This window comes from Hypanus sabinus, chromosome 13 (assembly GCF_030144855.1).
Source record: "Hypanus sabinus isolate sHypSab1 chromosome 13, sHypSab1.hap1, whole genome shotgun sequence".
Taxonomy (NCBI): domain Eukaryota; kingdom Metazoa; phylum Chordata; class Chondrichthyes; order Myliobatiformes; family Dasyatidae; genus Hypanus; species Hypanus sabinus.
The window spans coordinates 65,123,113-65,140,516 of record NC_082718.1 but is presented as its reverse complement, the minus strand read 5'-3'; the positions used below and the strand labels follow the sequence as shown (position 1 = coordinate 65,140,516).

Genomic DNA, 17,404 nt, shown 5'->3' with positions numbered 1-17,404 from the left:
ATGAATTAGTTCAAGTAAAAACATCACATTTGAGAGAGACAGGTTTTTTTTTCCCATGACCAGAAACAAGATGTGAGCTTTGACCAATACTTAGCTGAGCTTCACACATTGAGTAAGGCCTGTGAGTTTGGAGATTTGAGAGACTCACCAGCTAGAAACAGAATAGTTTGCAAAATCCCAGATAATGGGCTCAGAGAAAGATTGTGGCATGAAAAAGTTTGATGCTGTAAAAGTCTGTGGATCTGTGTAAGGCAGCAGAGACCACACAAGCATGAGCAAAGGGGCTACACATGGCAGACACAGCAGTACATGCTGTGAAAACAGAGGGGCGGCGCAAAATGCATTTCCCAAAGCAACAGCAAAGCGAAGAGGTCGGCTCAAACAGCAAATACAGCCAATGTGGAGGTAAGCACATTCCAAAGATGTGTACTACTTATGGGAAGTCCTGTAATAATTGTGGTAAGAAGAGCCATTTTGCAAAGTGATGCAAAGCTGGGGCTACCAAACAAAAGGTGCCCATTGTTGATGAGGAAATGGAGGAAGTCTTTGTGGATTCTCTCCAGACTGCTGGTGCTGATATAACAGAGTAGATTGTTCCAATGACTGTGAATGAGATAGTAATTTCATTCAAGCTTGACACTGATGTCCTGGTGAATCTGTTATTCATGGATGATTACAAGACTCTCAAAGTAAAGAGCAAGATTTCCCCAGTGAAATTAAAACTGACAGACTATACTGAAGAGAATGTTCCATAAGACCATACGACATAGGAGCAGAATTAGGGCATCTGGCCCATCTAGTATGCTCTGCCATTAAATCACGGCTGACCCTTTCTTTTCTCCTCCTCAATCCCAGTTTCTGACCTTCTCCCCATAACCTTTGATGTCCAATCAAGAACCTATCAATCTCTGCCTTAAATACACCCAATGACGGGGCCTCCACAGCTGCACATGGCAACAAATTCACCACCCTCAGCTGATGCATCCCCGAAAAGCCATGGAGCAGTCTACTACAATGGCATGATGATGCATAGCCTATGCATCAAGGGCTTTAACTAGTGCGGAAGCCAGTTATGCACAAATAAAGAGCTTCTCGCTAGCAGTATATGTATGGACAAGCTTTTGAAGTGGAGACAGACCATAAAACTACTGATCAATTATGTCCAAACCACTGAATGACTGTCCCATAAGGATACATGATGATAAGTCTGCAGAAGTATAATGTAAAGATCACCTACACACCAGGAAATATAAGTTTGCTGCTGATGCACTGAATTGAACAGTGAACAAGAACAAAAAGAATCACCAAGAGAATAATGCTGATATACAGGTCTATGTTGAAATGATTATCACCTCCATTCCAGTGGCTCCTGATGGATCAGAGCAGATTAAGAAAGCAGCAAGGGCGATTGAAACAATAAAAGTACATACAGAAAGGATGGCCAGCAACTAAGAATGACTGTCCAATGTGAATATGGGATTATCGGGCTTGTAGAGCTGAACAGTCAGTAGTGGAAGATATGGTCTTCAGAGAGAACAGGTTTGTGATTCCAGTGTTGCTGCAGAAGGAAATGCTTCAGAAGATACATGAAAGGCATCTTGGTGAGAAAAAGTGTAACTGAAGAGCTCATGATGTATTGACTATGAATGAACCAAGCCATCAGCTAAACCACTGGTTCATGTGAAATATGCATTACCTATAGACCAAAGCAGCAAGCAGAACTGCTTACACCACACCCTGTACCAGACAAGCTGTACTTCAAAGTTGGAATGGATTTGTTTGACTGTAATGAGAAGAGTCATATTGTTCTACCAGGCTGCTTTTCCAGTTACCCAGAGGTTGCAACACTGCAATCAACATCCAGCAAAGCAGTCCTTCCTGAAAGCTGTGTTCATGAGGCATGGAGTTTCATGTGAAGTGGTATCAGACAATGGTCCACATTTTTGAGCTGTGAATTTGAGTCCTCTGCCAATGGATGGGGATTTTCACATATAACATCAAGCCCACATCACCCAAAATCTAATGGCTTAGAAGACAGTTTGATAAAGGTAGTGAAGGGTCTCAAGAAGAAGGCACAAAATGGGTGAGAGGATTTCCAGAAAAATCTGATGATTTACAGAATGTGCCACTGCAGAATGGCCTTTCACCATCCCAGATGCTGAAGGGTCAATGCTTACACACTAACCTTCCAGTGCACAAAAACCTGTTGACACCTAAAGAAGCACAGAAGGTGAAATTGGCTAAAGTAAAATGAAAAGTAAAACAGAAACAGTGTCATGACAAGACTGCAAAAAGCCTATCAGTCCTGAAGCCTGAAGATCAAGTACAAAGTTGAGATCATGATTCTGGTACAAGGTCCATGTAAGGATATGTGCAACAGGAAGTTGTTTCACATTCCTACCAGATCCAGATGGAGTGAGGAACACCTCTGAGAAGGAACCATGTTGATCTCTGACCACAGGCTCCAATCCATAGTTGTGATGTGTCACCTGTCAGTACATCAAAGAGGCTAACAGATGAATAAAATGAACTTGTTTATCAGAGTTCGCAGAAAGACACAAATATTAATGCACAATATACTAACAATACACGTGTAGAAATTTACAGCAGACAAAAAAGGATTATTAAACCATCTCAGAGACTGATTGAAAGCTGTTGAGTGAAAAAGGGATTGGCTACAGAATGTAAATATCTTTGTTGGAAAGGATAATTGTTCCTTGCAGGTTTATGAGGATTGTGTTTGTGTTTAAAGGGGGAAGATGTGTTATTATGTCTATATATAATAAAGAGCTCCAGTTCCCAATGGGCAATGTGGGTGGTTCACCGAGAAATGTAAGCTTCAGTGCTTCAGTGGGAAGCAGGTTGCCTGTGCTCGGTGTTGTACAGTGTGAATAATAAAATGTTCTAGTGTTTACCCACACCGGTTTTCTTTATTAAGAACAAAGTAAACAAGAACCATTCTTGCAAGCCCAGAGTCAACTCTTACAAACAGCATGGGAGAAGCCCCAGAACCTAAAATTGTTACACAGCTATAAGTCTCACCTGCCAAGCAGAGTGACTCCCCTTGTCAGGAAATATGTTATCCCACAAAAGTAAGAAATCCTCCACAGTGGTTAATTTAAATAGTCTGAATTGGACAATTTAAAATTTACTATGTAGTGAATGTCTAAGTAGTACAGTAGCTTTATTATATAGAATACCATATAGTATACTAGCACAGTACTGAAATAATCTTATGTATTTCCCTGTGCTACCACCTAAAAAAAAACTACTTTCATGACATATGTGAGTGATGATATATCTCATTCTGATAAGGGTCTTTTTTGCAGACTGAGAGTAGCAAGGGGACAGAGATAGGGGAGGGAGTGGGAAGCACCACTGAGGCAATCTATAATAATCAATAAACCAATTAAACCAATTGTTTGGAATAAAAGGACCTTGCCTGGGGTGTCTCAGGGCTGGATGTGTCTGCACTCATGCCACCCCTATCCCTAGCACTCCTTCTCTGCCACCTGTCCCACAGCCCTCTCGCAACATTCCACCCTCATCATTCCCAAAATCCTTTGCTCCTGCCAGACTCATTCTCCAATCCATGTTGACAAATACAGTACTGTGCAAAATTCTTGGGCCTTAACTACTTTTGCACAGTACTGTATGTATATACATACAAATTGAGATGCATTCTACAAAGTATATTGAAGTGAAGTTTATAGCTAAGCAGGGAGGAGTGTTGTGTATTTAACATTTCAGTAATATTTGAAAATTGTAAATATTTAGTTTGATCAAGCGCTTTGTTTAAATAATTCATTGCAGGTGATCTGTAAAAATACCTGAATGGCTTACGTCATTATGTACGTATAACTTAAATGGCATAACTTAAAGTAAAAATGAAACTAAGCCACTCATTCCCAGCACTGTGTTTTTGCTTTCAATTAGCACATATGACAAACACCTCACTAAAAGTAAAATAAAACCAAAGAGCACGTTTATCCCGGTCTCCTCCCTGTTTTTCTTCCGCGCAATTTCTGGAGTCACAAAGCACCGCACTTGGCTCAAAAATGCTGTTTCCAAACTGTTTATTATAATTACCATGGACTGATGGAATCTATCTCTCACTCTCTGGCTATCCATCCCATAGGATGATGATGGTTCCTTTCAGTCAGTTAGTGGGGTTTAATATGTGCATCCTGGAGTGGCTGTACAGATCCTTGGCAGGCACTGCTTTCCACATACTTGGCAGGTGAAGCCTGGAGGGGCAGCAGGGGCAGAAGCTCTGTTGTGGCACTTCCTGTGCCTTTCCTCTGTTGTCTCTATGAGCTTGTTCTCAGTAGTGTCCACACCTTTTCTGATGGCGTCCCTCCACTGTGAGTGATCTTGAGCCAGATCCTCCCATGTTGATGGGGCAATGTCAGCTTTCTTGAGGCTCCTGTGCAGAACATCTGTTCTGTTGTTGCCGGCCTCCTCGTTTTTGGGTACCACTGGATAGTTGGCCATACAAGATATCCTTGGACAGTCTTCTGTCAGACATTCTGACAGCATGTCCTGCCCAGTGCAGTTGGGCTGACATCACCAAGGTTGAAATTGCTGGCATACCGGCTCGAGAGAGGACCTCGATATTGGAGACCTTGATTTGCCAGGTGACCTTCATCAGAGAACGTAGGTGATGCTGCTGCAGTTGGCAGAGTGCCCTACCACTGCCCCAATTTTATTAGGTATTTAACTAGAGGGAAGCAACAAATGGGGGTACAGCTTTCCTCTGCTATCCGAAGGTAGAATGTTCCTATGAAACTGTTTGTAAAGTGAAATGTTGTAAAGCGAAGAAGCAATTACCATTAATTTATATGGGAAAAGTTTTTGAGTGTTCCCAGACCCAAAAAATAACCTACCAAATCAAACCAAATAACACATAAAACCTAAAATAACACTAACATGTAGTAAAAGTAGGAATGATATGATAAATATACAGCTTATATAAAGTAGAAATATTGTATGTATGGTGTAGTTTCACTTATCAAAATCAGGAAGACATCGAGCCAAAATCGATTTGGAGAAAAAAAATCAACACGTACACACCTACGCACGTAGACGCGCATGCACATTCACGCTTGCGCATACAATTGCCCGCACAAGGCTTCACGGTCATGGTAGTCTTTCTCAGGGTTAACACACGTATAAAGTAGGCGTCTTTTCTTCGTAAAAGCAAAAATCCTCTTTGGTTAGCGAAAACAGGTACTAATGTAGATCTTTCGTAATAGCAAGCTATCATAAAGCGAACATTCGAAAAAGGGGGGCCACATATTTCATCGCTGAGAAATGATAAATTAATTTTTTGCAAGAACTCAAAGGAAACAATCTGGCCATTCCACAAAGATTACATCTCTCAGCACATCAATGTGCATCAGTATAATTACCTTGAGCTGGGGTAAGGTCATATGCTTATGCAAGGTATGAAGACCTGGAGTCTCAGTACTCAGATGACATTCTCGTGTAGCACCACGTATCTCACTTAAATGACTGAAAACTCTGACATCTTCAGTATCTAGATCTATTATCCTTCCACCTGTAAGTTTGTCACAAACACAAAACAGTAAAAATAATTCTTTTGAGTAAGCAATAGGAAAATTAGTGATTCCAATAAGAATCCCAATATATCAGCAACAATAAGTTTTTACCAAGACCAGCGACAGATCCCAACACTTAATGAGAATTCGTAACATGCAAAGCCCTAAACAGCAATGAATAATGAATCCTTTAACTAACTGGAACCTGACATTAATTTTCAAGGACAGAAGACCATAAGGGTAATATAGAGTTGGGGGTGTGCAGCGGCAGTAAGGAGGGGAGACAGGATGGAGAAGGGGAAATGTGAAATGTAATAATGGGAAAGTTACTGAGGGACAGGATCTATCATCATTTGGAAAACCACAGAATGATTGGGGATAGGCAGTATGATTTGTGCAAGAGAAATAATGTAACACAAATATGACTGAGATGATTTTGAAGAGGTGGCAAAGAGGGCTGGTGGTAAATAAAATCTCTATGGACTAGAGCAAGGCTTTTAACAAGGCAAGCCATGTTTTAATATGGCAAGCCAGTTTGGATGGACAGTTTGATTGCATCTTCAGAAACAGCTCAACTTCTATCTTTAATACCTCTATTTTTTCCCTTTCAGGGTTCTTTTGAACACCGTGACCTGGAGTTACACGCTGACTTCTGTTCTTTGCTGTAATGGGACCTGCTCTTGGGGTCTCACAACTGGCCACTATTTGATATACCAAGGCCGCAGCCTAGAAGATTAGCATGCCTTCAAGGTTCCAGGATTTTGTGGCTCGGGAGGCGGGCGGACTTGAGGTTGGTGCCTCCACAGGAAATTGATGTGCCGTGGGAGTACACTGAAGATTGAAAGTAGCAAGCTGGCTGCTGGCTGTGTGCCCAGAGACCAGAGTCCTTTGGGCACAGAGCTCGGAAAAAGTGACACAACAGACTTTTAACATCGTAAATCAGCAAGTTATTTGTTATGTCTCCCCTCTCGCTGTGAAACGGACACACCCCTTTTTCCCTTATAAGGGAAAGAGAGGGCCTGTGGTATGTCGAATTACCAGGTGAACGAGTAGTCTTTGGGGTACTGCAAGTCTGTGTTTTTATTGATGCTTTGCTGCATACCTGAGTGCTCAGTGGGTGTGGCACCAATGCTTTTTTTTGTTGGTGCAGAGGGGGGAATCATCACTTTGCTTATGCATGGGTGGGCAGAGCTGGGGGGGGGGCTTTGGGGTTCTAATATTTAACTGTCATCCATTCTTTGGGGCAGTCCTCTGTTTTTGTGGATGGTTGCGAAGAAAAAGCATTTCAGGATGTATACTGTATACATTTCTCTGACATTAAATGTACCTTTGGAATCCATGCACCCAGAGTGAGGTAGCCAATTTGCTACAAATTTGATTTGGTGGTAGAAGTCAGAGGGTGTTTTTTCCAGATTGGTGTGCAGCACCAGTCCTCTGTTGTTTGTCAACTATATTCATGAAGTGAATGAGTTTGAAAATGATATCAAAATTGGTGGAAGAGTGGACAGTGAAGAAGGCTATCCAAGACTACAACAGGATCAAGAAAAAGTTTCAAAGTGGACGAGGACGGGGAAGATGGAATTTAACTCAGATAAATGCAAAGTGTTGCACCTTGGTGAGCTAAACTAGGGCAGGACAAATTCGGACAAGAGAAAATCTGCAGGTGCTGGAAATCCAAGCAACACACACAAAATACTGGAGGAACTCAGCAGGCCAGGCAGCATCTATGGAAAATAGTACAGTCGACATTTCGGGCCAAGACCCTCCAGCAGGACTGGAGGAAAAAAGATGAGGAGTAAAGTTAAAAGGTGGGGGCGGGTGGGGAAGGGAGAAACACAAGGTGATAGATGAAACCAGGAGATGGAAGGGTGAAGTAAAGAGCTGGGAAGTTTATTGGTGAAAGAGATACAGGATTGGAAAAGAGGGAATCTGATAGGAAAGGGTGTGTAGGCCTCCGTTAGTCTCGATAGACCATGGATTTGCACCTTGGAAAGTTGCCAGGGCACAAGCCTGGGCTAGGTTTTTTTTAAATGAAAGACTGGCAGTTGCCCAAGCTGCAAGTCTCCCCTCTGCATGCCACCAATGTTGTCCAAGGGAAGGGCATTAGGACCCATACAGCTTGGCATCCGTGTCGTCGCAGAGCAATGTGTGGTTAAAGTGCCTTGCTCAAGGACACACACGCAAGCCTCAGCCAAGGCTCGAACTAGCGGCCTTCAGATAACTAGACGAACGCCTTAACCACTTGGCCACACACCAACATGGAGATTAAATATAGAGCCATGGAAGAAAGAAAAGGGGGGAGGAGCACAAGAGGAAAGAGGTGGGTAGACAAGGAGATAAGGTGAGAGAGGGAAAAGGAGATGGGGGATGGTGAGAAGGTGGGGTATGGTACTAGAGGTTCAAGAAATCAATGTTCATGTCATCATGTTGGAGACTACCCAGACGGAATACAAGGTGTTGTTCCTCCAGTCTGAGTGTGGCATCATTGCAACAGCAGAGCAGGCCATGGAAAGTGGAATTAAAATGGGTGGACACTGGGAGATCCTGCTTTTTCTGGCATAGGTGCTGGGCCAAGTGGTCTCCCAATCTACATTGGGTCTCACCGATATACAGAAGGCCACAGCAAGATGAGTTGTAATGTAAATGGTGGACAAAATTGAAAAGGGTGAATACAAGACTGAAGGAGTTGTATTTGAATGCACACAGTATACGGAATAAGGCAGATGAACTTGTAGCACAGTTACAGATTGGCATGTATGAAGTTGACTCATGGCTGGATGAAAATTATAGCTGGGAGCTTACCGTCCAAGGATACAAATTAAATTGAAAGGCCAGGCAGGTAGGCAGAGGGGGTGGTGTTGCTTTGTTAGTAAAAAATAGAATAAAATCATTAGAAAGAGGTGAAATAATGCTGGAAGGTGTTGAATCATTGTGGATAGAGCTAAGGAACTGCAAGTGTAAAAAGACCCAAACGGGAATTTAATACAGACCCCCAAACAGTAGTAAGGATGTGACCAACAAATTACAATGGGAGATGAAAAATGCATGCCATAAGTGTAATGTTACAATAATCATGGGAGATTTCAATATGCAGGTAGATTGGGAAAATCAGGTTGGTGCTGGATCCCAAGAGGGGGAATTTCTAGAATGCCTACAAGAGAGCTTTTTAGAGCAGCCCCTGGTTGAGCCCACTATTCTGGATTTGGTGTTGTGTAATGAACCAGAATTAATTAGCGAGTTTAAGGTAAAAGATCCCTTAAGGGAAAGTGATCTTAATATGACCAAATTCGCACAGAAATTTAAGAAGGAGAAGCGGAAGTCAGATGTATCAGTGTTACAGAAGAGCAAAGGGAATTACAGTGGCATAAGAGAGGTGTTGGCCAGAATTGATTGTAAAGAAACACTGGCTGGGATGATGGCTGGAATTTTTGGAAGCAATTAGGAAGGCACAAGTTATATACATCCCAAAAAGAAAGAAGTATACTAAAGGCAAGATTTCACAACCGTAGCTAACAAAAGAAGTCAAAGTCAACATAAAAGACAGAGAGGGCATATTATAGAGCAAAGATTAGTGGCAATTTAGGGGACTGGGATACTTTCAAATACCAACAGAAGGCATCTAAAACATCATTAAGAAGGTAAAGATGGAATATAAAAGTAAACTAGCTGATGATATTAAAGGAGATACCAAAAGGTTTTCAGGTACATAACCTGTAAAAGAGAGGACTGCTGGAAAATGATGCTGGAGAAAGAGGTGGTAATGGGGGACAAGGAAATGGCGGACGATGTGAATAAGCATTTTGCATCAGTCTTCACTGTGGAAGACAAAAGCAGTATGGTGAAAGTTCCAGGTGTCGGGGTCATGAAGAGTGTGAAGTTACCATTAATAGGGAGAAGACGCTTGGGAAACTGAAGCTTAAGAGCAAGAGGATGGGCCATGTGAAAATAGGACCAATCAGGAGTGAAAGTGGAAGCGTGCATGAATTCGGAGGAGGTAGCAGAGGTACCTAATGAATACTTTGCTTTAGTATTTACCAGTGAAAAAGACCTTGGCAATGGTGGGGATGACTTACAGTGGACTGAAATGCTTGTGTGTATAGACATTAAGAAAGAGAATGTGCTGGAGGTTTTGAAAGGTATTAAGTTAGATAGGTCACCGGGACCAGACGAGAAATATGCCAGGCAACTGTGAGAAGTAAGGGAGGAGATTGCTGAGCCTCTGACAATGATCTTTGCATCACCAGTAGGGATGGGAGAAGTACCAGAGCATTAGAAGGTTGTAAATGTTGTTCCCTTGTTCAAGAAAGGGAGTAGAGATAACCCAGAAAATTATGGACCAATGAGTCTTACTTCAGTGGTGGGCAAGTTGTTAGAGAACATCCTGATAGGCAGGATTTATGAACATTTGTAAACACATAATCTGATTAGGGACTGTCAATGTGGCTTTGTCAAGGGCAGGTGAAGCCTTAAGAGCTTAATTGAATTCTTTGACGAAGTAACAAAACACAATGATAAACTTAGAGCAGCGGATATAGTGTATATGGATTTCAGTAAGGCATTTGATAAGGTTCCCCACGCAGGGCTCCTTCAGAAAGTAGGGAGGCATAGGATCCAAGGAGAACTTGCTTGGTGAATCTAGAATTGGCTTGCGCACAGAGGTCAAAAAGGGTGGCTGTATGTGGTTCATATTCTGCATGGAGGGTGATGACGAGTGGTGTTCCTCATCCAGGTCATTTATAAAAATCACAGAACCGATCCTATTTGATGGGTGAGTCTTGAACCAGAGGACACAGCATCAAAATAGAGGGGCATCCTTTTAGAATGGAGATGAGAAGGAATTTCTTTAGCCAGAGAGTTGTGAATCTTGGAATTTGTTGCTGTGGAGGTCAAGTCTTTATGTATATTTAAGGCAAAGGTTGATAGATTCTTGAATGGTTAGAGCACGAAGGGAGGAGACTGGGGCTGAGAGGAAAAATGAATCAGTCATGATGAAACGGTGGAGCAGATTCGATGGGCCAAATGGCCTAATTCTGCTCCTCTATCTTATGGTACCTGATGGTCATCTTAGACTAGCGGGCTGAAGGTTCCTGTCGGTGCTGTATGACTCCTTTATAAAATGGGATCTGTCACCCTGACCATCTTGCAATACTGACAAAAACTCACAAAATGCTGGAGGAATTCAGCAGGCCAGGCAGATTCTATGGAAAAGAGTACAGTCGACATTTTGGGCCAAAACCCTTCAGCAGGACTGGAGGAAAAAGATAAGGAATCCCACTGAAGGGTCTCGGCCCGAAAGTTGATTGTACTCTTTTCCATAAATGCTGCCTGGCCTGCTGAGTTCCTCCAGTATTTTGTGTGTGTTGCCTGGATTTCCAGCATCAGCAGATTTTCTCTTGTTTGTGATTGCAACACTGAGAGATGGTTTTGGAATAAAATAGATTCTAAGCTTTACTGACCACTTGCCTACCTACCTTCCTCTGCCTCATGGTCATGTATTCCTATGTGACTGTCATTCCTTAAGTTGCAGTGAGACCATTTCCGAAACGTCCTCTCCATGAAACTTACAAACCTGCGGAAGTACCTGGTACCTCTAGCTGGTGTCCAAGCTCTAAAACCTATTGCAAAAGCTGGCCAAGCTGGAGGCACCTCATGCAGATATAGTCACCTGCACCACAAAGAGCATCTTGGAATTTGCACAAGCTGGAACCCATGCAGAACTTTGGGGCTGAGCTCACCTTTCAAGAATTAAATCCCTTCACTCAGAATGTGATCAGCCACCATAATCACTTACCTGCAACAGACTTTCTTTCATCTGTGCTTGGACATACAGAAATAACCGACTCTGGGATGTCATTTATAGTCTCAGCAAGTTTGATGAGAAGATGAGTTTGTCCAAGTTGAAATTTATGTTCAAGCCAAGGACCATAAAGTGTACATAATGCTGGAGACAAAGGTATCTTAAGTACCTCCTCAAGCACCTGGAAAATATAAATAAACAATTTAGCATTATAACAATAGAACAAAATTATCAATAACCCACAAGTGCACTAAACATGGAGTCCTTTTTTTTCCCCTTTGGGCCAAGGTGGGAGAAGGTTGTTGGAGTAAGAGGAAGTTCAAGGAAAGTAAACATGGGTGTGGATCACTTGGGCCAAATGTCTTGTAGAATCTGTGGTATAGTGAACATCCATTCAAAACAAAGTTCAAAGTTCAAAGTGCATATGTCTCCATATACAAACTTGGGATTAATTTTCTTGCATGCATTTACAGTAAATATAAAGAAAAGCAATAGAATCAATTAAAGACTGCACACAAGACAAACAACCAATGTGCAAAAGACAAACTTTGCAAATATAAAAAGAATAGAAAAAACAAAATAATAATAAATAAGCAATAAAAATCAAGAACATGAGATGAAAAATCCTTGAAAATGAGTCCATAGGTTGTAAAGTAATTGTTAAACAAGTAGCTAAAACATTAAAGCTATACATCAGAAACACTTAGACATAGGTAATAATTTCAATTATCATTACTGGCTTTAGGTAAGTTTACAATATGCTTTTTTAATGTTTATAAAATATGTCTACTCCATGGAATCCTGTCTATTAATAGACATCTACAGATAAGATGCACAAGTACCAACTTGCTTAATTTTCTTATAACTTTACCAAAAACAAATGAATAATTAACATTATTAATGTCCAGTTCTGATGAAGAGTCTCAGCCTGATATGTCAACTGCTTATTCATTCCTATGGATGCTGTCTGACTTGCTGATTTCCTCCAGCATTTGTGTGTGTTGCTGTAGATCTCCAGCACCTGCATAATCTCTCCTGTTTATGAGTAATTAGCATGCTGAATTTAATGTCAGATGGACATATTTCCAATGTCCTTAGCTCATATCACTGCTGCCGTTATTGCTCTGACAGATTACCAGTGAATGATCCAGACTGGAAAACCCACAACATATAGTTCACTATATATTTTGTTCCAGCTACAGCAAGTTCCTCTCAGGATCAGCCAAGTGTCAGTTAATAATCAAAGGAAATTGACCCAATGTTAAAAAAAACATTAGTAGTTATAGTATAGGGGTAACAAACTAGTAAAGTTCAAATTCTATGACAAGTTACTGGCAAATAAAAATTAATTAATCATGTAAATTATGCATTGGTGCCATAAAAAAGGAAAAGAAAACTGAACACATAAAAAGCCAACTAATACACTCAAGAAAAATTTAAAGTCTTGAGAGTACAATGACATGGACAAAAAAGTGCTGCCTTGCTATTTAATTAACATTCCAGGAACAAATTATATTCCAGCAAAGAAAGTTTATTACGTTTCTTACCTGCAAATTATCACTTAGAAGGTGGTTTGATTGATCAAACTTCATTTGAACCTATAAATAAAAGAATAAGTTTACATGTTTACATTTTATATAGCTTATTGTCATAGAAAACAAAAAAAATCCAATATATTACAGTTTTAATTATTGCACAATATAAAAGCTGCCTAACATTATATCAAACATAGGAATACAGTAAAAGCAAATAAACATTAAAAAAATTGGAATCAGAGAGATATATACAGTGAAAAAAGTTACATTTATATTGCAAAATATTTAGATTTTTTTTAGCCAAGAATTATGATGACTTTTTAATGAAAGTCTCAGAAAATGCCAATGCAAAACATTTGACAGAATGATGTTGGCCAGGATTACAGAAGAACTCTTCAAGTAATTTATTTATTTTATTTAGCGATACAAGGTGGAGTAGGCCATAGCATCCCTTCGAGCCATGCTGCCCCAGCAGCTGCCCGACAAACCTGATTAACCCTAACCTAAATCATGGGACAATATACTGTACAATGACCTTTGGAGTGTGGGAAGAAACTGGAGGATTTGGAGGAAACACATGCATTCCATAGGGTCTCCTTACAGAACTGTGCCAGAATTGAATTCCAAACTCAGTAACATCCCGAGATGTAATAGCTCACGCTAACTCCTACACTACCATAGCACCCTAACAGGATGGATGGTAATGTCATGAGATCTTTCGTGGTCACCAGAGCAGGCAGACCTGTTTAATATATCAACTGTAAAACCTCTGAAAACATAATGAAGCCTGAAAGTTCTCAATTTTCAGTTCAGATAGAGGTTTCAATAGGTAAAGATTACACACAAGGTGCTGAGTGTTTTCCCATTGAAAGAAAGGTCACTAATATATGAAATACTTAGCAATATTAGGAATGCAAAGCAAAGCAAAGCATCTGTCCAACACCCCCCTCTTTGGCATTGGCGTATGGAGGGATATTAGGGTTCAAGTCCATAGCTCCCTAAAGTATTGTCAGATTGATAGGGTGGTTAAAAAAAAGCATGCTTGCTTTTATTAGTCAAAGCACTGAGCTGAAGAGTCAGGAAGTTATACCACCCCATGACACAACTAATGTAGAGGCTTTGGAAAGAATGCAGAAGAAATTAACCAGATGAGCCAGCACTGCCTAATTGCACTCATGTGATCAATTTACTAACCTGGACGTCTTTGGAATGTGCACCCGGAGGAAATCCATGCAGTCACAGGGAGAACAGGTTGGCAGATGGCTTTCAATGTGAGGCATTGCTTTTTGGGTTTCTACTGTAGGGCATTGGGGACTATTATGAAACAGAGGGACCTGGGAGTGCAAGTGCACAACTTGGAGCATTTGACGGCTCTGGGTCTCTCTACTCCCTGCAATTCAGAAGAATGAGGGGGAATCTCATTGAAATATATTGAACGTTGAAAGGCCTCAATAGAGTGGATGTGCAGAGGATGTTTCCTATGGTGGGTGAGTCTAAGACCAAAGGACACAGCCTCAGAAATAGAGGGACATCTATTTAGAACAGATAGGAGAAGGAATTTCTTTAGTCAGAGTGGTAAATCTGTGGAATTTGTTACCACAGGTGTCTGTGGAGGCAAAGTCATTATGTATATTTAAGACAGAGATTGATATGTTCTTGATTCATCAGGGCATGAAGGGTTATGGGGAGAAGGCAGGAAATTGAGGCGAAGGGGAAATGGTTCAGCCATAATGAAATGGTGAAGTAAACTCAATGGGCCAAATGGTCTAATTTTGAACCTGAATCTAATGGCATTATAATTTCTAGAAAGTTGCATCACAGATAGAAAGAGTGGTACAGAAGGCCTTCATTAATCAAGGCATTGAGTAGAGCAGATGGGATTTAATATTGCAGTTTAAAAAAATGTTAGTGAGGCCACATTTGGACAGTTGCGCATAAAATTAGGTACCACTTTAGTCATCCTGTTATGGAAAGATGCTATTAAACTAGAAACAACATAGAAAAAAATTGACCAGAATGTTCAAAGTAAGTTTATTGTAAAACTACATACAGGTTTATGTCACTAAGCACACCCTGAGATTCCTTTTGTTTTGCAGGCAATCATAATCAGTACAAGAAACACAATAGAATCAATGAAAGACAGCCCCCAACAAGACGGTGAGACAACGAATGTGCAGAAGTCAACAAACTTGCAAATACAAAAGAAAGAAAAATAATATATAAATAAGAAATAAATAATGAGACAATGAGTTCTTGAAAGCAAGTCCATAGGTTGTGGGAACAGTTCGGTGATGGGGCAAGTGAAGTTGAATGAAGGTATCCCCTCCAGTTCAGGAGCCTGATGGTTGAGGGGCAATAAGTGTTCCTGAACCTGGTGGTGTGGATCCTGAAGCTCCTGTACATTCTTCCTTATGGCAGCAGCAAGAAGAGAGCATGGCCTGGATGTCGGGGCCCTTTAGTGATAGATGCTGCTTTCCTGCAACAGCGCTCCATGTAGACATGCTCACTGGTGGATAGGGCTTTACCTGTGATGGACTAGTTCAATCCACTGCTTTTTGTAGGATTTTCCATTCCAGGCAGCCGGTCAATACACTCTCTGCTACACATCTATATAAATTTGTCAAAGTTTAAGATGATATGCCAACTCATCACAAGCTTCTAAGAAAGTAGAGAAGCTGTCGTGCTTCCTTCATAATGGCACTTATATGTGGGGCCCAGGACAGATCCCCATAAATGATAACACTGAGGAACTTAAAGTTGCTGACGCTCTCCACCTCTGATCCCCTGATGAGGACTGGCTCATGGATCTCTGGTTTCTTCCTCCTGTCATTAATAATCATAAGACATGGGAGCAGAATTAGGCCATTTGGCCCATCTAGTCTGCACCACCATTCAATCATAGCTGATCCTTTTTACCCCTCCTCAGTCCCACTCCCCAGCCTTCTCCCCGTTACCTTTGATGCCGTGTCCAATCAAGAACCTATCAAGCTCTGCCTTAAATACACGCAATGACCTGGCCTCCATACCTGCCTGGGAATTTATGGGAATTCCACAAATTCACCACCCTCTGACTGAAGAAATTTCTTCGTATTTCTGTTTTAATGCATTTGCCTTCCTCACCACCAACTTTATCTGCAAGTTAACCTTTATGTTGTTCTGCACGATGACTTCCAAGTCCCTTTGCATCACACATTTTTGGATTTTCTCCCAACTTAGAAAATAGTCTGCATATTTATTTCTACTACCAATGTGCATGACCATGCATTTTCCAATATTGTATTTCATTTGCCACTTTCTTGCCAATTCTCCTAGTCTGTCCCTCTGCAGCCTACTTGTTTCCTCAACACTACTTGCACCTCCACCAATCTTTGTATCACCTGCAAACTTGGCAACAAAGCCATCTATTCCATCATCTACATCATTGATATACAGTATAAAAAGCAGTCCCAACACTGACCACTGTTGAACACCACTAGCCACCAGCAGCCAACCAGAAAAGGATCCTTTATTTCCAATCATTCCCTCCTACCAATCAGCCAATGCTCTAACCATGCCAATAACTTTCCTGTAATACCATGGGCTTTTAACTTAATGTCAGCAAGAGCAAGAAGATGATACCAAGTTTTTTGGTGTGGCACCAGTCAGCCAGATTTTAAATCTTCCTCCCATATGCCAATTCATCACAACCTCTGATTTGGCCAATGACAGTGCTGTTGTTTAAATATAGCATTGGAGCTTAGCATTACAGTCATAAGCAAAAGGGCAGTAGAACAGTTTTGTTTAAATATAGCATTGGAGCTTAGCATTACAGTCATAAGCAAAAGGGCAGTAGAACAGTTTTGTAGCACACCTGTGCTGATAGAACTTGTGAAGAAGTGTGAGGGAATTTTGAGGGTTAATGAAAATGTGTGACTGCTGAATGTTCTAGTAGTAGGGAACAGAAAATGTCAATAAGATATAAGGGAGTGTGGAAAACCAAGTATTATTAAAACATACCAGCAAGACGCTGAGCTAATTGTTAACCACCCTCCACAAAGTTGCAGGGCTTGTGAAAAGCTACTTTTATTCAGTCTCACAGATGCTTGGATTGTTTTATCTACTACCTTATTAGGAAACCTTGACTTGAAGTCTGTAGCTGTCTTAAAGAGGAGCATTATGGACTGCATAATTCAGAATCACTGCCATCTGAGAGATGATTCTCGTGTGGCCATGGAAATAAAAGACAATGACAGGGATTGACTGGGTAAGTGAGGAAATCAAAGATCCAGTTGCACAAAGAGATATTTTGCCACAGGCAGCTTTGCAGGCCGAATGTTTATGTATATTTAAGGCAGAGGTTGTTAGGTTCTTGATTGGTCAGGGCATGAAGGGATACGGGGGAAAGCAGGAGATTGGGGCTGAGAGGAAAGTTGGATCAGCCATATGAAATGGGGAGAAGACTCGATGAGCCAAATAGCCATATTCGGCTCCTTTATCTTATGGTCTTACGGTATTGAGGCCTTGGTCTGGAA

At 41.1% G+C, this 17,404-nt stretch overlaps 1 protein-coding gene across 1 annotated transcript in view; it reads right to left on the bottom strand.

The window, feature by feature from the left end:
* The window catches only part of LOC132403954 (cilia- and flagella-associated protein 54-like), a 460,583-nt gene that overhangs the window by 167,625 nt on the left and 275,554 nt on the right, over positions 1-17,404 (bottom strand). Inside the window, exons 49-51 of the mRNA XM_059987831.1 lie at positions 12,906-12,956; positions 11,353-11,539; positions 5,412-5,560 (exon numbers count right to left, since the gene is read on the bottom strand). Of these exons, the coding sequence (XP_059843814.1) occupies positions 5,412-5,560; positions 11,353-11,539; positions 12,906-12,956 (387 nt within the window). The remainder of the gene's footprint in view (positions 1-5,411; positions 5,561-11,352; positions 11,540-12,905; positions 12,957-17,404) is intronic.